Source organism: Lissotriton vulgaris, chromosome 10, assembly GCF_964263255.1.
Source record: "Lissotriton vulgaris chromosome 10, aLisVul1.2, whole genome shotgun sequence".
Taxonomy (NCBI): domain Eukaryota; kingdom Metazoa; phylum Chordata; class Amphibia; order Caudata; family Salamandridae; genus Lissotriton; species Lissotriton vulgaris.
In genome coordinates this window covers 455,557,899-455,579,965 of record NC_141698.1, presented here as the reverse complement: position 1 = coordinate 455,579,965, position 22,067 = coordinate 455,557,899, and the positions used below count along the sequence as shown (strand labels likewise).

Below are 22,067 nucleotides of genomic sequence, written 5' to 3'. Positions count from 1 at the left end.
TGGAACCAAAACATAAACCTAAACTGATAGACTTTACAATCTTCGGACCGAGAGGTGTGGATCCATCGGAGCCGACCAAAAACAAAATGGTCGTCGACCCGGCTGGGTCGCATATAAGGGTTGTTGAGCCGAGAGCCAGTACACCCATGGCCACGCCTAAGCTAAAGGCCGTCGAACCGACGAGATCGATGTCGACACCAAGCAACACAAACAAAGGACTCCAGCAGAAGACGGTTGTCGAACCGAAACAGAAAGTCGACAAACCAAGGCCGGTGCACACAAAGACACTCGAGCCGAAGGCAAGGATCGAACCGTAGGGGTCGGTCGAGCCGAGGCAGCAAAACATCGCTCCGAAGCAGCAAGCCCCGAAGACGACACAAGGCCAAAAAGTGGTTATTGAACAAACGAGAACAGTCGGGTCGATAACAATTACGGCTCTGAAGAAGTTCATACAGACTAAAAAGACTGTTGATACACAGAAGTCCCTCGGACCTATAAAATTTGGTCTTCCAACACATGTGAAGCCAAGAGCGGTCGAACCAACAACCAAAATCGAACCGACACAAACAAAAAAGGCGATAACGGGGAAAAGAGCTAAAGCACCTGAAGAGCAAGAGCCCTCAACAGATGAACAGTCAAAACTGTATGTTGACCCCGATACTGGCAGAGTTACCCTATATACGAGGAAAATCAGACCAGACACTTACGCTGAGACCTATAAGATACCACTGAAAAAGTAAAGAGACACTTCTACATCTCCAACTCTCTTTGAGCCTATCAGACCCCATGTGCAAGAGACTAGATGTGACAGCTGTCACATCTAGCTCAGAGCGTGTGGAAGTGGGCCATTCAAAGAAACATTTTTCTCATGGCGGAACACCTCCCAGGCAAGGACAATCAAATAACGGATCTGCTCAGCAGACACAGCCAACAGGTGCACGAGTGGGAGATTCATCCCACAGTGCTACAACCATACTTCCAACAGTGGGGACAACCAGAGATAGACCTGTTCGCCACAAAGCAAAATGCCAGTACTTCGCCGCAAGGTTCCCACACCCGCAGTCTCAGGGCAATGCGATATGGATGAACTGGTCAGGCAAGTTTGCCTACGCTTTTCCACCAGCACCGTTGATACCGATAGTGGCACGCAAACTGCGCCAGCATTCCATGACGCTAATCCTGGTTGCTCCAACATGGGCGAGGCAACCGTGGTACACCACGTTCCTAGAACTTTCCGTGGTGCCTCATCAAAGACTACAACTAACACCCAGTCTCTTAACGCAGAACCATGGAGACATTCAGTACCTAGATCCACAGCAGCTGAACCTTGCAATCTGGCTCCTGAAGTCCTAGAGTTTGGCTACCTAAACTTACCTCCTGACTGCATGAACATTATCAAAGAGGCAAGGAGACCTACGACAAGAGCATGCTATGCGGCAAAGTGGAAACGTTTTGTCATTTATTGTAACAACAATTACATAAACCCACTAGACGCATCAACTCATATGCTATCTTTTGCACCTACACCGCTGCAATTTAGCCTATACATCCATAAGGATACACTTAGCTGCCATAGCAGCTTACCTTCAGAATAGGCAGCACCTTTCGCTATTCAGAGTGCCTGCAATTAAAGCATTCATGGAGGGGCTCAAACAAGTGATCCCCCAAGACACCCACCTTCACCTGTCTGGAACCTAAACGTTGTTTTAACCAGACTAATGGGACCACCTTTTGAACCTTTACACTCGTGTGAAATACAATTTTTAACATGGAAGGTGGTTTTTTTCGTAGCAATTACTTCGCTGGGTTGTTTGGACTGATACAAGGTGATCACTAGAACTAGTGAGCATCGTATATCAGGCCAACTCCTCACAGTGGGCAGTCCTGTCTAGTGCTTCTGTGTATGTAAATTGGGTCGAAAACAAGAGCTCCTGTCTTTAGGCCTATGCGGAACCTCTGCAAAGTGACGAAACTCTGCTAAACTACGCTGAGTTCCGTGAACGGTGGAGTGCATTACTTCACACCGTTAACGCCGGGTGTTTGTCCTGTGCAGTAAAATCAGCGTGAACAGCATAACTCAGCACAAGAGGGCGCTGCTTCTTTCTGTCACTCAAGTAGAAGTGCTACTCGAGCGGCTGCGCCCTCAACGCTAATGGAATGTTTCTCAACGTGAGTGGGAGCGACCATCCGTGTTGAGAATCTCTCTGGGAAGCGGTCTAGTGTTAGATTTTCCTCGCTCAGCCACTTACCATTAGCGTGCGAGGAAAGAACTCTGCTTGCAGAGTTCACCGCCCAAGCCTACATGTCTTAACCCTTATTGATGGTTGGGTGTATAGTAAACTCACCAGTCAGAGAAAGCGGTCCCAGTGCCATAGTGAGGTAGTCTGTTAAATAAAAAAGCCCATCCTAGCCAGTCAAAGGCCTTTTCAAGGTATAACATCAGGCACCCAGCGCAAGGCTAATGCTGAATGCTGAATGCTGTTGATAGTAAGTCGTGACTCAAAAAAAGCGTTGCAGGTTTAAGGAAGTACTGGGAAGTGGGACAAACCCATTCCGATCTGGATGTACCAGGACTGGGACTAAGGGTTCCAGGAGATCTGCAAAGATTTTTGGTTAAGATCTTGTAATATGTATGGAGCAAATCCAGAGGTCTGTATTGGGGAGGGAGATTAGTAGCACCTCACGCTGGGAGGCAGCAAGATAATCTGCTGAGAGGGCTGCTTCGTACAATGCCAGCAGTCGGGGGGGGGGGGGGAGAATAGATGCACACGTTTTATAGAACTCGGCGGGTAGACCATTGGGCCAGGGGAACGACCAGAGGCAAGTGCTCTAATCTTGGATTTTGAATTGTGTGATAGGGGTGTCCAGCTGTGCTTGCTGATCTGGGGTGATGCAAGTGCTCGCATCAGAGATCGTCTGGTATAAGAAAGTGTAATGGTTCATTAGTTTCCTGTATATTTCGTGTTGGGCATAAAGTAGTGTATCACTGGTGGGCATTTTGGAAAGTCTGGGCTGGTCTTGTTGATCAAGCCATACTAGTGGCTGGCCAGATCTGTCTTCTTCAGCATGCGTGTGGACTGAGTGGGCAGCGTAATTAAGGCAATGCAATCTTTCCAACAATGAAGCGTGTTCACGCTGTTCACCCGCTCTAGCACGCATTTGGCCTTACTAATACCTGTGCTGCCTGCCCACATGCAGTAGGGATTGAGCCACCCGGCTGTCAGCAGCGGCTGGTCTCCTCCATTCCTATGGGATGGTCCAGAAATACTCAGCCCCAGAGTTTGTATCTCACAGGCCCTATGCCCGGGTGGCAGGCCAGGCCAAGGAGTTGTGCTGTCTCGCTGCCCTCCGATCCACTGCACCTTGCACACGGCTGACAAACGGTTGTGCTGGCAGACAGCAATTCAAGAAGTTAGGGGAATGCCTTAGTTGGTGTCGATGGGAGGCTTATGGCAGGATAGATGAGTATAATGGGGAAGAACCGGGGAGCCTTATCCCAGTGCATCCGCCATCTTGGCTGCACAAGCCACGCCTCCTCCTGCTTCGTTCTTTCCACGTTTGCCCCTTTTCCTTCCCACCTCTAATTTTTTCCTTTCTTCCAAACTTTACCCTCCATTTTCCAATTCACTTCTCCCCCTACCCCCTTCCATTCTTTCTCCCTCCCCTTTAGTCTTTTGATTCACTGCACCATTTTATGTCTCCCCTTTCTGCTCATCACCCCTTTTCCTTTCATTTGCTGTTGAATTCCTTTCTTTTCTTATGATTTCTTTCCTGTCCTTCCTTGATCCCCCATTTTGCCTTCTTTCATATTTCTTGCCTTCCTTTTTCCCCTCATTGCTTTCCTTTTGCCTTTTTCCTTCCTTTCATTCGCTCTTCCTTCTTCTTACCACTCATCTTTCCTGCATCCTCCATTCCTTTTCACCATTGTAGATCCTCTAACTTAAACTTCCTCTTTTTATACATTCTTACTTCATATCTGTTTCTTCTTTCATACATCTTTACACCCTTCCCTACTTTCTTGTACTCATTTTTCATCCTTGCTTTGCTAGCCTTACCATCTTTTACATGATTTTCTTCTGTTTTTCCATAAACTATTTTCACTTTATTCATAAATGTTCCCATTTTATTTCTTCTCTTATTCTACTATATTCCCCTATTATTTATTTGTTTATCTTTCCTTCCTCCTTCATTTGTTCTACATTTCTTACCCTTTACAACTTTCTTCTGTCCTCGCTTCTTTACCAGTTATCCCATCTGGCACTCCTTCTGTTTTCAGTCTTGTTCTATTGCCTCTTTTCTTTCTTCCTCATTTCTTAAATACTTTACTCTTTCCTTCCCTTTAATTCCCTCACACTGTTCCCTTTTCACAGTCCTTCCTGTCCTCCCTCCTTTTCCGTAGCTTACACTCTTTATATTTACTTATTTTCTATTCATATGCTTGTTTTCCTCTTTCTTTTCTTTACATATTTCGTACTGTCCCTTGTGTCAATTCTTCTCGGTTAGTTTTTTTGTATTTCTTCCTTCCATGTCATCCTATAATAAATTCTGTGCTACTGGTTTCATTTTTTTCTTTCTCCTTTCCTTCATTCATATTTCCCCCCTCTCCCTCTTTCACAACACATTGCTCTTCTTTATTTTCATGTGGCCTTAACCCTATCTTTTTTCGTTTCAGGATTCATCAGTCACAGGAGTCTCCCAAATTCATTCCTGAAGATGGTATGCTTGTTTCTGATATTCTCAGATTGCGTCTTGGTGCCTTGAAAGCTGTTTCTTTTTTTAGATGGAAGCTAAATGATTCCAAGAACCTAATAAAAGAAGATAGCAATGATACTATACTAAGCTAACCAGGTCAGTGCTGCTCAGCAGGCCATCGGTGGATTGGAGACCAAAGATGGTTGGTTCAATGTAAAAAATGCCGCTCCATATAACCAGTGCTAGTTTAATGCAAAGGTGCACGGAGCATGTGGTTAGTCTGGCTGAGATCTTGACGCATGCTACTAGACTCAAAACTAAAGAGAAGTTAAATACCCCGCCTGTCCTATAGGATCTTACAATTACTCATCTTTGCATTGCAGGACAGCTTTATTTTATGTAGTGAACATTTCAATGTTTTTGCTGGTCAATGTTCAGTTGCAGGGGGTTGCTGCCGGCTATTGTTATGCATACTCCTTCTGTTCATACCTACTGAGCAGAGGACCTTTGACACTCAGGGACAGAACAAAGAAATATATTGCTGTCTCCAATTGTTAAGGAACATGTACTGAGGAAAGTGAGACCTAACTAAATTTTTTCCTTCTGAGAAGGCATAGTACACTTTCCAAAAAGTGATCATCAGTGATCTTCAAGGAAAACCATGTATGCATTTTAATAATGGTGATCTTGTGCTGTAGGTTGGTTTATACGTTATGCACCTGTACATCTTAACTGAGAGTGGCAGATGTAACTATTCAGCAAACCTTGACTCTGTAGGTGAAGACTTTATCTGGCATGTCGTTCTATATCGAAGCACTTGCTTTGAATAAATGCATGAATCTTCAGTACATTCCTTCTGCATCACAGTATCTTCACTAATAGTCCAAAATGCTTGACTAACTCAGTGCTGCATTTGTGGATCCCAGAGCACTTTTCCATAGATATGTTGTCCATGAATATAAACATAGGGTGCCAGCACACTTTAGGGGTCTAACAAAAGTGATAATTGTTCCTTAACCCCTTCCATGCTCATGACGAGCTCAGCTCGTCATGAGGCACAGTTGAGCTGTGCTGATGACGAGCTGAGCTCGTCATGAACAATGGGGATCAAAGCTTTCCAGCACACTGGAAAAATAACCACAGCAGCGATGTGGTTAATATAGAATGTAGGATTGAGTATATCCCATTTCAAGTCTGCTTTGCAGCATCTTAATTATTAAAGAGGTTTAAAATATATAATTGGAAGGAAATAATGCAACCCGAATGGCTTACACTGAAAGCTGTGTAAAATGTACCCTGTGCCTTGATGCCTGTACTGGCAGTTGTCTAACTGAGTGAGTTATTTTTCCTGGCCCTTGTTGGTATGATTTCAGAGCACATTTGAAGTTTTACACTTCTGTATTTTGACAGAATTCTAGTCATCTTTACAGCTTTTTTTGACCTTCTCTCGACGTCTTTTAAAAGGATCTTATGAGTGAAGTTGTTTTTCTTTTTTGCTGTACCTGAAATGCTTTGCTATTCAGAATTTGAAGAAGCACCCCTCTGGAAGAAGAAGGAAGGCTGTCTCAGACCCATGTAATATCTATGTAGTATGCCTCCTGGTGTCACATTCTGTGAAAGATTGTGACATATGCCAAAGAAATTACTTTACAGGACCAGGAGGGCATAAGACTTTAGAGGGATGCTGCAGGAAATTCGAGATAAGGGACCCAGGGCATAGGTGCATCCAAGGCCTACCAGGGGCTGCAGCACGTATTGTGCCACCCCTGGCCTGGCCTTACTATTTGACACAACTGGCTGATCACTCAGCTGGGGCAAGGTGGTGTAATCACCCTTTGCTTTAGATATAGTATCTCTATATCTAACACATATAAGGACACACAGTAACCTATAAGTCACTCCTATGGCAGGCCTTATCAATCCTGGAGGCAGAGTGCTTGGTTATGTGTGAGATGGTGCTCTAGCATGAGCTGAGCCTGTCTGCAGCTTTCGGAACCATGTCCTTTAGCTGTTTCCTGATAGCGTCATACCATATACTCTTAAGTGCATTATGAACCTCGTGGTTAAATGCTAACTCTGGTTTGACATTATCAAAACATGTCGAGTAAGGTGTCATACGAATTGGAATACTACCCCCTCACCGATTCTGGCGACGGGTGTAGCATTCACCCTTCTAGAAGGACACGACATGTACAGAACTTGAACGCCAGTTAAAGTTAAACAGAGCCTCAGCATCACAAAATGGATGCTGCCACCACAGACACAAGTCTGACCTCCTGCTGCTGGGAGTCCTTCCAGCGAGGGAGGCTTGGACGAAGGGTTTCCTGCCTTGGGAGGTGCTAGCACCACCCCAGACAGGATTTTGTGTATCTGGTTAGGTAGGGCTGAATAGAATCAGACATGCCCGGGGCACAAAAGGTGTCCCCGTGCATAGGCCAGTTCAAACCGGTGCTGGGGCACTCAGCCCCAGCTCTGGCGCGAAACTGGACAAAGGAAAGGGGGTGTAACCACCCCCCTTCCTGGTCCCACCTATAGGAGGGACCTAGTAGGTAGTCCAGTCCCTAGATTTGGCTTAAATGTAGGAGCTGAGTCCCAAGACGGCAGATTACCCTGAAATTCGACTACACAAGAAGAAACTCTGGACCTTCGGCGTTCTGCTGCTCAGAAGACTGAAGAATCTCCCTTGTGGCCAAGGAGTGGCCACCCTATGAACACAGGCACCATCCAGCAATCAACGACTGCTTTGCCGCCGCCTCCCGTCGGAGTCCGAGCCCAGAGCTTGACAAGAATCAGACTCCCAGACATCTAACAGCCCGATCCACAGTCCCTGCTAAGCTGAGACGAGTGGAGGCGACCTGAGACGTGGGACCGGACCTCTTGAAAAGTCCACGAGAAGCTGACTGTGCAGCACCTGAGGCACCCTCATCGCTATGCTTGGGTTCTTGAGAAGCCCCACCACCGAGCTACATTTGCACCAAGGACCAGCCCTCCAACTCTCACGAGATCTGCGTTGGGCCCTTCTGCTTTGTTCCACTTGACGCGCCTATCCGGTTACTAGTCCGTTGACTAGTGGCCATTTTGGCGACCAAACGATAACTTTCCAACGCTGGTCTGGTTGCTCCAGACTGGCCCTTGCTGCTCCCAAAAGCAGCAACCCCTCTGACCTTGCTGGTTAGAGTGAGAAGCCTTCTCTGTTTCCTGCGTGGCTTGTATTAGCCAAGGCCTGTTTGCTCCGATCAAGAAGCCGACTCCGCCATCAGCTAGAGCCTACGTGGGACAGCTCGTGAGTGACTCCTGGTCGTCGTCATCGTCGCCTAGTCCATGCTGCTGAAAGAGACAAGCTTCACAACATCACCTGTTGGCACCCGACAACGCCTGGTTCCTTCCTGGTTCCACGCCGGTCACTGGCTAGTGACTGTGAACATTGTCCCCTCTGCTTTCAGGTCTTCACCTCTTCAGATCCACCTTTGGATCCACCGGAACTCTTCACATCAGGTCGCCTGCAGCATCAACACTCCAACGCTCCATCTGAACTCCTGCAGAATCCCAACACACTTTGGCTGCACTGCACCCGCTTCCTGTGGGTGAGGTAACGCTGGCACTCCGGTGCCCCCGAGTAGTTTAACACTCCTAGTATCCAGATTCCAAAGGGTTAAGTTCTAGACTGACCGGAAGACTTCCTACCTTCACCTTTTTAACTTTTACGCACCCATTGACTTCAATGTAAAGTGCTTCTAACTTTGCACACTGCAAACCAGATCCTAGTTCCTAACTTGCGTTAGTACAGCACAGCCCCAGCGATTCCCAAGGCCCTAGGCCTTACTTCCTTTCGACTCGTGGTACTTATACCACTTCTTTAGTATTCGGCTTTAGGGGCCACCCGGGCCTATCCATATTTGTGCAACTTTCATATACTTATCAATTGTAATGTTTTAACGTGTTTGCTTCTGTGCTCATAAAGAGTTCAGGGGACTATTTGTAGTAATAAATACATATATATTTTGAATATATATCCTGTGTGGTGTCCTTTCACTTGGTTTTCAAGGGGGTTACATATGGTAATACAGCTGGCTTCACATGCCAAAAGAGTTTAGCCTAAGACTGCTTTGTCCACGCTACCACTAGGACAGCTGGTCTATAAGGTTGACTTACAACCAATCACCATAAGGGTTGTTTGGACCGATACAAGGTAGTCACTAGAACTAGAGAACATCATATATCAGGCCAACTTCTCACATAGGTACAGAAGACAGAGCAGTAATAATCATTGATGTCACCATTCTGAACATTGCTGAAGACCGCCCTCAAGACTTAACGTTAGCAAAATCACAGTTGACACCAAGGAAGGCCCAATGGTTAATGTCAATAAAGCCAGCATCGCCTTTGACAGCTAAGATAAAGAACCACTCGACTTCCAGGAAGTCTTCATTTCCCTTGATGTCAAAAGGACAACAGTGTACAAACTCACCTCCATCATCATTGTCGAGAAAGTAAGAATTTTTTGGTTGCCAGCCAGTTACCAGCACAGCTGCTGACTCAGCTGAGCTAACTTCCGTTCCCTTTTGCCCAACTATAGGTCATGAACCTTCTTTTATCAGGGTCATCTTTGTTTAGTCAACACAATGATGACAAAATGGTAAAAGTGAAACCCAAAGCAGAGACCCTCATGGCAGTGGGATAAGAGCGAAAAAAGACATTCTTGAAGCAGTAGTACAAGACTAAGGACCGAAGATACTTCAAGCCGCACCAACATTATCCATAGGGCCAGAGATACCCATATCTGAGAATACCTTCCAAGCTCACAACATCATCAAAACCAACAACCCCTTGAAGAAGGCTTTCTTCAGCAGACATACAACCCCAGCCTTATTACCCCTCACCCCCTTCTTCATTGCCTACTCCAGTGTGGGAAGCAGTTTCTTTTCATCTGAAAGAGTGCTCCGCAATTACAAGAGACAAATGGGTACTAAAAATTGTATCTCAAGGATACCTTCTGTGTATCAATTCCATTCTACTGCTAGCTCCTCCATAATGGTCATCAAAGCACCAACTTTCAATTGTGAGGCAGGAAAATATTCCCCTTGTTTAAAATATGCAATAGAACTGGTACCACCCCAACAAAAAGACCTGACGATATACTCCACATATTTCTTGTGTGAATGAAGGATCTGATGCGAGAGCTCAAACCTATATGAGATCTGTGATTCACAAATTTATCAAAAGAGAACACTTTCGAATGCTCGCCATACATGAGGTCATTCCACATAGAAGACAAAGCGATTAGATGTGTGTGATTTACCTTCCAGATGTTTATGTTCACATACCGATAACTTGCTTGACTCATAAAATACTTGTGATAGGAAACGATTTTACTAATGCACAGATGTGCACCTCCCAGGGACCCACTTACAATTGCCTCACAGGCCTGAAACATGACTGTGTGCATGGGTCCATGTCCGGGGCATGTATAAGTATTGCAGAAAAAAAGCCAAGAGTATTAGGTGCCCCACTTGCCTAAATTATGGCTGTTTTTAAATGTACTGTGCAGACAGGGTTGAGGGGACACTTTGCTTAGCACCAAGACTCTGGCATCTTTGCTCTGCTACTTGATTCTCTTCTATGGGCCTTGCAACCATGGTTGAGTGCTTAGGGAACGGTCGCCCACCCAGGGGCTTTGCAGCATTCGACCATGACTGGGAGACCCATGTGATTACATCCCTCACATCTATCATTAGTTCAGCAGGTGCAGTGGCACCAATGCTTAGGGATGTTAGAGACCCAAAGCACTGACATCATAGCTGTTTTTACTTCCATCATTTACTGTCTAGTTAATAGCCAGCGAGTAGGGCAGAAGATCAACAATGTACCTGCTTTCACAGGGCCCATTTCACCATTAATACGCTACTGGCTCTCCTTACCTGGATCTCAGCCATGGTCTTCCACTGTGAGTCCTAAAGGAGAGAGACCCTCTCCTAGGCCTCACAAGACAGTGCCATGGCTCTTGGTCCAGGGATTCAGGCCCTCTCTGGGGCATAGCTATCATTAGTGTAACAGGTGCAGCTGCACTGGAACCCACGGTGTTAGGGGCCCAGTGTACCCAAATTGTGGCTGTATGTTACAGGACCATGGCTTCAAGGGATGGGACCCCTGTCAGGGGCCCAGCTATCAATAGTGGAGCCAATGCAGTGAACTGGAGTCCGGGAGTCTTATGGGCCCAGTTTACCGAAATTATGGCTATATTTTATTGTCTAATCAGTGGACGGGAAGGGAGCAAGTGATCCATTTACCTTGCTTTTGCCAGGACAGTTGGGAGCATTGTTACACCATTGGTCCCTCTTTCATGGGCCTCCTAGCACTGGTCCAGTGCTGACAGGCTCAGCGAAGTAGGGTGGCAGGGTTCAGGATCACCCCTCATTTTAGATATTTGTCCCATATCATGCAGAGGGCTCCTGCTGGACGTCAAATACCCCACACTTTTTTTTTTTTGCTCGCCAAGGGATTGATGCTTGTAAGCAGGCTACTTAACGGGGTGTGTAAAACAAAAAGGCCAGCTGCAAAGCCTAGACTCGCCGGGCCAGCATTTATTAATATGGTTGGTGGCTGGGAGGATATGTAGCACAGGAGACGACATACACAGTCCACGTTATTAAAAGCCTTCCCTATAGAGGTGCTAAAAAGGAGAAATGTAAAGACAAAGGCCCTAAATGAGTCTGTCCATGAGATGGTTAATAAGGATAAAAAGGCCAAGGGAGAACATGATTTGCCCAAGATCAAACAATTTGATCAAATAGGAGAACCAAGATTGCCACATAGTGCTACTTGTTTCAAGACACATTGCTTTCCCTCTATGCCACATGCTTTATCTGATAAAGAACCCTGGGCCTGATTTAGCACACATTTTAACAGGATGAAAATTCCCAAATCAACTTGCCAATTTTGGTAACACCCCCCCCATGCAAACATCTTTATGGTGAAACCACATGCACGCTACTTGTCCTTCAAAGTGATGATGAAAAGCTAGCTACCATATCTGAAAGAAACAGGTTAGTATTAGATTCCTTACCTTAGAATATCCCCAGGCGTCAGACTGGATCCGGAAATGTTTGCATAGCAGTACCCTCGCGCGTCGGTAGGCGTCGTCTGCGGCTCCGCGTCCGTCGTGGGCGCTGTGATGACGTCGTCGGAGTACTTAGACGCCGCCTCCGCGTGCTGACGTCAGTTCTTCTTTTTTCCGCGCCAGCAGCGCAGATCCGGAAAAAGTGGTACCTTAGTCATTTTATTTCTAAACTTTTTATGTTCCCTTTTGATAATTTTCCTTGAGTCTTCGACTCCGGATGGTGCCGATATGGATGCCAGGTTTCAAGCCTTGTGAGGATTGCGACCGACTGATGTCGGTCACCGACCCTCACCGTCGGTGTCTCCACTGTCTCGGCGTCGACCAAGACGAGAAGACCTGCTCTGACTGCCGGGCCCTGACTTCGAAAGCTAGGCGGGAGCAGTCCCGCAAGCGGGCGTCGCGGCCGCCCCACACCCTCCGGTCCCCGGGCAGCACGCGACGCCGGAGGAGATCGAGCGCTTCCTCATGGCCATGAGGTCCCTCACTCCTCCGACGGGCTCCGGGGCGCCTTCGTGCCAAGCGGACCCGTCTGGGGGCCCTAGCAGGTCGGTGTGACGGGGCACTTGAACTAGGAGAACCCCGCAACGCCCCGGAGTGGTGGTCCGCCGCTCCTCTCACCTTGCCCGTTGTCCCCACAGCTGCCAGAGAAAACGTGGAGAGAGGAACAAGACGGCTGCGGGACAACACCTGAAACGGGACCTGGCTCCTTTAAGTGGAACGAAGAGGAAGGTGCTGCCCCGCCCCCTTACAGCGGACTGACGTCAAAAGGCGGAAGTGTTTCTTCATCGACGGACGGCGTTTCCCTGGAGGAGGTAGACGGTGCGGTAAGGAGAAGGAGCAACGCGAGGGAGTATCCTGAGGAAGAGGACGAAGAACAGACGAGCCCAGCTGATACCAACAAGCCTGGAGGCCAACGTATCGGTGCATCGCCCCGCCACGTTCCCGAGGGAGGAGCGTGGCTTAACAAGGTACGGGGCAGAGTTGCGGGGTGGGTGGGACGGAGTAGTCTCCCTACCGAGTGAAAGCCGCCGCTGAGTGTAAATAGTGTCCCCTGTGCCCCCTCCCTTCACGAGCACTGAGAGCACTACGTGACGTTAGGAACAATCTCACCGGCACTTGGTTTCCTGCACTCCCCGACCCCCCACACTGATTATACTGGTCATCCCAGTAACCGCTATCTTCTCCTTTTGCTTTCTGGGTATTGTGGTCCCGACGAGGAAGACCTCAGCTACCGGCGGATTGACAAGACCGGAAACCCTCCTCAGAGTCAGCGGGATCTTCGGAGTAGATCAACGGAAGTACTCTGATCTCCCCGGTTACCAGTACCTGTTCTTGTCACCGATGACCTTGTAGGCTGTGACTATTACCCTTGTTCAGAGACTGAAACCCCCCCCCCTCTCTGAGAGCTCTGGTTGTTATGCAGAGGAAGACATATATCCCAATAAAACCCTCGTTAAAATCACTGATTAAGGATCCAATCTTTGTGTTCACACCGAGTCCTGTAGTATCGGCAGGGCAGTTCCCAGCAGAGCAACCCCCCCTGGGACAGTCAGGTACTTCGGCTCCGACGCCGCCGGCGCCTTCGGGCCCCACTGGATCAGCTTCTGGATCCGGGTCGTCACCGGTTGACCTCACAACCTCACCGGCGCCGGTCCCCCAGGTGTCACCCTCTGCGCCGTCCTCGGGCGGCGCCGTCCCCGATACATCCCTCGATCCGGCTCCGGCGTCGGAACGGCGCCGCTTTCGACGCTGTGAGAAGTTGGCCTGATATATGATGCTCACTAGTTCTAGTGATCACCTTGTATCAGTCCAAACAACCCTTATGGTGATTGGTTGTAAGTCAACCTAATAGACCAGCTATCCTAATGGTAGCATGGACAGAGCAGTCTTAGGCTAAACACTTTTGGCATGTGAAGCCAGCTGTTTTACCACATATAACCCCTTGAATACCAGATGAAAGGACACCACACAGGTTGTTATGAAAATAAACAATATATTTATTACTAACAAACACCTCTGAACTCTTTATGAGATCAGAGGGCTAAGCACATAACAATACTCTTCAGAAAAATACAGTAAGTCGCACAAATACAATGGTGCCCTAGGGGCACGACAAACCATATACTAAGTAAATGGGTTAAATAGAACGATAGAAGAAATGAGTATGCCCAGGGCTGTAGAATCGCTTGGGGCTACACTACCCTAACCTTAGGTAAGGAGCAGAAGGACCACGGGACGCGTGTGCAGTGCTAGAACAGACACGCAGGTTTCAATGCAAAGTCAATGGGCACGAACAATTTACAAAATAGGTACGTAAGGACAGTTCTGACTGGTTGAGACCAAAACTACAGGATACCTGGACACTAGGAGAGTCAATCTACCTATGAGCACCGAAATGCTCTCGTTACCTCACCCACGGGCTGCGGGTGCAAAGGTGTGAAAGTGTGTCGGGTTTCCTCGTTGAAGTCAATGGAGCCTTGGAGAAAAGATGCTGCAGGCGACCAGGAGGAAGATGTCCGGAGTGATCCAAGGGCGGATCGAAGAAGATGGAGACCTGAAAGCAGAGGGGACAGTGTTCAAAGTCACTAGCCAGTGACCGGAGTGGAACCAGGAAGGAACCAGATGATGTTGTCGCGATCAGGTGAAGAGGTGAAGCTTGACTCTGCAGCCACGTGAACCAGGAGACGTCTTTGACGACCAGGATGGAGGCACAAGCTGTCCCACGCAGGTGTCGGTTCCAGGATCGGAGTCAACAGGCCTTGGCAAATGCAACCCATGCGGCAAGTAAAGATGGCGTCTGGTGCGGACCAGGAGGGTCCGGGGTACTTCTCCTTTGCAGGGAAGCAAGGGCCAGTCTGAAGCAACCAGACCAGCGGCGTAGTTTCAAGATTTCGTCGTCTAGGAGGCCACTAGCCAGCCGGCAAGTGACCAGACAACGCGTCTTGTAGCAATGAAGCAGAAGGGCCCCATGCAGATCTCGTGGGGCTGGTCTTCAGTGGAGGAGCTGCTCGGGGCTGGGGCTTCTCAATCCCCAAAGCACTCACTCGAGGATGCCTCAGAGGTCGTGCAGGAAGCGAAGTGCAGTTTCTTCAAGATGGCCGGTCCCACGTGTCTCGTCGCACCCACGGATCTCAGCTGTGCTGCAGATGTGAGTTGAGGTCGGAGAGGTCTTGAAGTCCGGTTCTCATCAGGCTCTGAAGTCTGGTTCCGCCAGGAAGGACGACAAAGTGAACCGCTAGGACGCTTGATGGTGCCTGCGGATGTAGGGTGGTCACTCCTGGGCCACAAGGGAGATTTCTTCAGTCTTCTGTGGAGCAGAACGTCGAAGTCCAGAGTTTTTTCTTTGTAGAGTTGTTCTGGATAATCTTGGAATGGGACTGGCTCCTACCTTTATCTTGCTAAAGGGGGCTGTACTAGCGACTAGGTCCCTCCCATGGGTGGGACCAGGAAGGGGGGTGGTTACACCCCCTATCCTTTGTCAGGTTTTGCACCAGAGCTGGGGCTGGAGTGCCCCAGCAACTGGTTTGAACCGGGGTATGCACAGGGACACCTTGTGTGCCCCAGGCATGTCTCATTCCTTTCAGCCCTGCCTATCTGGATCCACAGAGTCTTGTCCACCCCATGGTGGTGCTGGCATCTCCCCAGGCAGGAAACCCTTTGTCCAGGCCTCCCTTGCTGGAAGGACTCCCAGCAGCAGGAGGTCAGACTTGTGTCTGTGGCAGCAGCATCCATTTTGTGATGCTGAGGCTCGGTTTAACTTTAACGTGGGTTCTAGTTCTGTACATGTCCTGTCCCTCTAAAATGGTGGAATGCTACCCCCGTTGCCAGAACTGGCGAGGGGGTAGTATTCCAAATCGTATGACACCTTACTCAACATCTTTTGATAATGCCAAACCAAAGTTAGCAATAACCGCGAGGATTATAATGCACTTAAGAGTATATGGTATGGCACTATCGTGGAAACAGCTAAAGGACATGGTTCCGAAAGCTGCAGACAGGCTCAGCTCATGCTAGAGCACCATTTCACATATTTCCAAGCACTCTGCCTTCAGGATTGATAAGGCCTGCCATAGGAGTGACTTATAGGAGTATATGTGTCCATTTTGGGTTAGATATAGGTATACTATATCTACAGCAAAGGGTGATTACACCACCTTGCCCCAGCTGTGTTATCAGCCAGTTGTGTCAAATAGTAAGGCCAGGCCAGGGGTGGCACAATACGTGCTGCAGCCCCTGGTAGGCCTTGGATGCACCTATGCCCTGGGTATCTAGGGTACACTGTACAGGGGCTCACAAGGTGATCCATGTTCCAATTGGTATGTACCTAGAGTACATGGAGTCCATTTTAACAGAGAGAGCAGAGGGCCTGGGGTCCTGAATAGCAGGGTCCCAGGTCAACTAAGTCGAAAACCAGCTAAACACTAGGCAAAAAGTTGGGGGTAACCATAGTCAGATGTCCACCTTCCTACAGACGCCGCTTGGGGAGTTTTACTTAAACGAGCCGGGCCCATCTTTTCATAACCCTGATTATCAGGGGATGGGTGATGAGGAGTATTGGGAGGGGTCTGAAGACCCTCTGACACGTGAGTGTCCGTCCGAGGAGGACTGGACAGGTGGACTTGGGGATGCCAGTGGACTGGACACCTCGCCAGACACTGGTTTTGTCTCGCCTCCTACCGTGGCTTTGGAGGAGGGGGCAACCTACAGTGTGGTGTTGACGCGGGCGGCCATAGCCTTGGGCCTTGAGCTCCCCGTCGCGGCCGTGAGGACTAACCTCCTCACTGAGGTCCTTAAACCGCAGTCAAGCTCGGCTGAGCCTCTGCTGCCGTTAAATGAGGCCTTGACTGACGTTCTTTTGGGCACTTGGTCCAGGCCCGCTACAGGTTCGCCTGTAGATAGGAACGTGGCCAGAAGCCACCGCCCGGCCCCGGGCGACCCATGTTTCCTGTCCACCCACCCCACCCCGAGAGCCTGGTCATCCAGACCTCCTATTCCCAGACCGTATTCCCATTGGCTCCGCCGGACAGGGAATCCAAGAGGTGTGAGCAGTACGGCAAGAAGGTATTCTACTCCCTGAGTCTGGGACTGCGGTCTTCCAACACTGCATGCCTCTTGGGCCGCTACACCCACTCTCTGTGGGACACGGTCGCGGAACTGCTGCCAGAGTGCCCGTTGGAGGTACGGGCCAAACTCGGCCAAGCCCTTGTGGAAGGCCGAGATGCGGCACGGTATTCTATCCGGTGTGGGCTGGATACCACAGACTCACTGGGCAGAGCGATGGCAACGACGGTGGCGATTCGTCGCCACGCCTAGTTGAGGTCCGCCAACTTTTGGGCCGATGTCCAGAATACACTCATGGACATGCCGTTTGATGGCCGTCGCCTTTTTGGCGACAAGGCAGACCATGCGCTTGAGCGCCTTAAGGACTCCAGGGCTACGGCCAGGTCCTTTGGCCTCTCGGCCGCGTGCCAGCAAACGGGTGCCTTTCGCTCCTTTCGTGGTCAAGGAAGGAGCGCCCCCACACGTGCTGCCAGCCACGCACCGCAGACTAACATCCAACGCGGTGGCGGCCGTGGTAACCGCCGTGTCGGCGGTCGGGGACAACAGCGAGTTCAGTCCACACCTTCCCCCGCAGCATCTGCCTCAAAACCCTCCTAGTCCGTGCTTTGAGGACCATGTGACGCCAGTGGGGGGCAGGGTTCGCCATCACCTCCACCACTGGCGCACTGTCACATCAGACATGTGGGTGCTGCAAATCGTCCAAAGGGGCTACTCCCTCCCCTTCGAGGCACCCCTCAAGCCATGCTACCGCAATACCACCGCGTATCGGGGGATCATTTGCCACTTCTGCAGGAGGAAGTTACGGCCCTCTTGGCCAAGGGGGCCATCGAGCGCGTTCCTGGGCCAGAAGTAGGGTGTGGTTGCTACTCCCACTACTTTCTGGTACCCAAGAAGGGCAAAGGGGGCCTACGCCCTATCTTGGACCTAAGGAACGTAAACGGCTTCCTCCGGAAGGAGAAGTTCAAAATGCTGACACTGGCTCAGGTCCTAGCTGCCCTGGACCCAGGAGACTGGATGATAGCGTTGGACTTGCAGGACGCTTATTTCCACATCCCCGTCCTGCCGGCCCACCGGCGCTACCTGTAGTTCACAGTAGGCCACGAGCACTTCCAGTTTACCGTGCTCCCCTTCGGCCTTACCACCGCCCCACAGGTGTTCACGAAGGTGATGGCGCTGGTCGCAGCTCATCTGCGCAGGTTAGGGGTTTCAGTCTTCCCCTACCTCGGCGACTGGTTGTTGGAGGCGGGCTCGCCCCAGACAGTCGTCAGCCACCTCCAGACAATGGCAGACCTCCTGCACCAGCTGGGGTTTTCCATCAATGTGCCGAAGTCACACCTGTGCCCCTCTCAGAAGCTCCTCTTCATCGGAGCGGTTCTTGACTCGACGTAGTTTCGGGTTTATCCACCCGAACAGCGGGTCCGGGATATTCAGGCTCTAATTCCACTCTTTCAGCCCTTATACCAGGTCTCGGTCAGGTTGACGCTGCGCCTTCTGGGGCTGATGGCCTCCTGCATCCTTCTGGTGCAACACGCCAGGTGGCGGATGCGGGCTCTGCAGTGGGACCTGAAGTTTCAGTGGGCCCAGCATCAGGGCAACCTGTCCGACCATGTTCTGATCTCGGAGGGCCCTGCGAGACAGCTGCAGTGGTGGCTCACGGACCGCGATTGGGTCAGCGGCAGATCCCTCTCCCTTCCCCAACCGGAGCACGTGGTTGTGACGGACGCGTCCCTCCAGGGCTGGGGAGGCCACATGGGAGAGGCGGAGATCAGAGGCCTCTGGTCTCCGGCGAGTCCCAGCTCCATATCAATCTTTTGGAGCTGCGGGCTATTAGTCTAGCACTGAATGGGTTCATCCCCTCTGTCAGGGGGAGTGTAGTGCAGGTGTTCACGGACAACACCACCGCCATGTGGTACTGCAACAAACAGGGCGGGGTGGGGTCGTGGACCCTATGCCAGGAGGCTCTGCGCCTCTGGCAGTGGCTGGAACATCAGGGCATGACCCTGGTGGTTCAACACCTGGCAGGTTCTCTGAACGCCAGGGCGGACGAACTCAGCCGCCGGTGCTTGATGGATCACAAATGGCGTCTGAACTCGGACGTGGCGCAAGGTCTCTTTCTGCAGTGGGGAGAGCCTTGGTTAGATCTATTCGCCACAGAAGAGAACGCGCAATGTCATCAGTTCTGCGCGTTGGAATTTCCAAGGTGGCACTCGCTCTGAGACGCTTTTCGTCGCGAGTGGTGTTGCGGTCTGTTGTACGCTTTTCCGCCTATACCACTTCTGCTCAGAGTGCTGAAGAAGATCAAACGCGACCAGGCCCAAGTCATCCTTGTGGCTCCAGACTGGGCACGAAGGTACTGGTATCCTGAGCTACTCAGTATGTCAGTCGATCCCCCAGTTCGTCTGCCTCTTCAGGAGGACCTTCTATCACAGCAGCAGGGAACGGTCCTCCACCCGAACCTGTCCAGTCTCCACCTCCATGCTTGGAGATTGAGCGGCGACAGTTGAGGCCTTTTGACTTGCCTCCTGAAGTCTGTAATATCATTCTGGCAGCCAGGCGTCCCTCCACAAAGTCGGTATACACCTGCAGGTGGAACAGATTTGTGGCATGGAGCACAGCAAAGGCTGGGGATCCTCTTTCTGCCCCTCTTTCTGAGGTTCTTCTCTTCCTTCTTTCTCTTGCCCAGCAGGGCTCTGCTCTGGGCACTATCACGGGCTACCTTTCTGCCCTTTCAGCCTTTCTAAGGCTGCCTGATCCACCTTCTTTGTTCAAGTCCCCTATTGTAACTCGTTTTCTGAAAGGCATCACACACACGTTTCCACCTGTTCCGTTTGTGATGCCTCAGTGGGGCTTGAACCTGGTTCTTACATATCTGATGTGCGCTCCCTTTGAGCCACTTCACAACTGTCCTCTCCGCCTTCTTACTCTGAAGACTGCTTTCCTGGTTGCCATCACCTCTGCCAGGAGAGTGAGTGAGCTCCAGGCTCTTTCTTATAAACCTCCTTTCCTTTCTGTCCATCCGGACATGGTTGTGTTGCGGACAACACCCTCTTTCCTGCCCAAGGTTGTGACGGCCTTCCACATCGGGTAGTCTATCACCTTGCCCACCTTCTTTCCGCCTCTGCATCCCTCAAAGGAGGAAGAGCGGCTCCACCGTCTAGACCCAAAACGTGCGCTCTCGTTCTATCTGGATCGCACACGCCAGTTCCGGGTGGTTGACCAACTCTTGGTTGGTTACGTGGGCGCTAAAAAGGGAAGGGCGGTACACAAGCGGACCATCTCTCAGTGGGTCGTCTTGTGTATCAAGGCTTGTTACTCCATGGCGAAGAAGGAGCCTCCTGTTGGGCTGAGGGCCCATTCCACTCGGGCCACGGCGGCTACTACTGCCCTGGGTCGGGGAGTCCCCTTGTAGGACATTTGTCAGGCAGCTATGTGGGCCTCGCTGCACACGTTTGCAAGACACTACTGCCTGGACAGCCATGTCCGGAGGGATGGCTTCTTTGGCCGTTCCGTCCTCCAGGACTTTCTGGTATGATTATTGGTTTGCAGACCCACCACCGGGGTTGGTATTGCTGGGGTATCTATTCTAAGGTAAGGAATCTAATACTAACCTGTTTCTTTCAGATGAACAAGTTACTTACCTTCGGTAATGATATATCTGTAAGAAACAGTAGTTAGTATTAGATTCCTTACTGCCCCACCCATCCTCCCCGTTCTGCGAACCGATATCTAGGGTTAAGGTCATCCCCTTTCAGGGCCCTAGTTTCAATGGCACCAGTGTTGGTTTTTAACATGGCTCTGCGTTTATGGCGCGGAAAAGCTGTGTCTAAGAACTGACGTCAGCATGCGGAGGCGGCGTCTAAGTACTCCGATGACGTCATCACGGCGCCCATGACGCCGACGATAGACGCGGAGCCGCAGACGACGCCTACCGACGCGCAAGGGTACTGCTACTCAAAAATTTCCGGATTCAGTCTGACACCTGGGGATATTCTAAGGTAAGAAATCTAATACTAACTACTGTTTCTTACAGATATATCGTTACCAAAGGTAAGTAACTTGTTCGATGCTGAGAGAACCCAAGGATGGGTGAGGGAGAGCCAGTTCTTCACTTTGAGAAGATAGGGATTGGATTTTTTTTTAGCAAGGGCTCCCAGCCATGGCCCTGCTTTTCGAAGCATAGGGAAGGAAGAGCCCTTCAATGGGCCTCGCACCGCGGGACCAACAATGTGGGTCATAGGGGAAGTCCCTTCCTTCCCTGGGCCTCATAGACAAGGCCCAAGAGCTGCAAGACTCGAGAAAGGGCCATACCATGGCATTGAAGCACTGGACCAGTGGTGCAAGTCTGCAGGGCCCCGTACACGGGCCTTCCTCCCTTGGACCTTGCAGGTTTGTTAGGCACTGATAAGCCTAGAGAAGGAAGCCGTACGTTTGCCTTTGATTACTTATGAATGTCAAAGAATATATTTTTTTCAAGTTACTTTCTTGTCTGCAAACTGGCATTGTTGTCCCCAGATCACACTCCACCTGCACGCAGAATTCCTCTAACAGTTTGTTGCACAGTACCTTTTCAGATTGCATATAGCAATATCTGTTCAAAGAGCTGCTTTATTTGTATGAAGTACTAACCATTTATATCTGAAAGAAATACGTTAGTTAACGTTTCCTCACCTTAGAATTACCCCCAGGCGTCAGACTAGATATGGAAAGTTTTTTCGTCAGCAGTACCTCTGCGCGTTAGAAGGTAGCGTCGGTCGGCTTCGCGTCCGTTGTTGGCGTCGTGGTCGCCGGGATGACGTCCCGGTAGCTACTTAGAAGCCGCCCTTGCGCACTGACATCAGTTCTTTCTTTTTCCACACCAGCCGGCCCAGATCTGGAGAAAGCGGTACCTCCAGTCATTTTTTGACTTAACTTTTTGAGCGACTTTTGTCGGCAACTTTTTTGAGTCTATGACTCCTGGTGCACAAGGGATGCCCGGATTCATGTCAGACTGATGTCAGTTACGGATCTGCACCGCATGTGCCTCATTTGCTTGAAGGGTGACCATGACCCCCAGTTGTGCTCCGACTGCCGGTCTATGGCTCCGAAGGCTTTACAGGAGCAGTCCCGAAAGCTTCTTGAGCAACGGCAGTCGTCTCCACGCCGTTCGAGGTCCCGGTTGCGAGTGTGGTCGGGGGACCGGTCGTGGAGCCATCACCCA

At 50.2% G+C, this 22,067-nt stretch overlaps 1 protein-coding gene across 1 annotated transcript in view; it reads left to right on the top strand.

The window, feature by feature from the left end:
* WDR90 (WD repeat domain 90) overlaps window positions 1-22,067 on the top strand; it is a 1,374,469-nt gene that overhangs the window by 685,895 nt on the left and 666,507 nt on the right. The window contains exon 26 of the mRNA XM_086941318.1: window positions 4,673-4,716. Within this exon, the coding sequence (XP_086797444.1) occupies window positions 4,673-4,716 (44 nt within the window). The remainder of the gene's footprint in view (window positions 1-4,672; window positions 4,717-22,067) is intronic.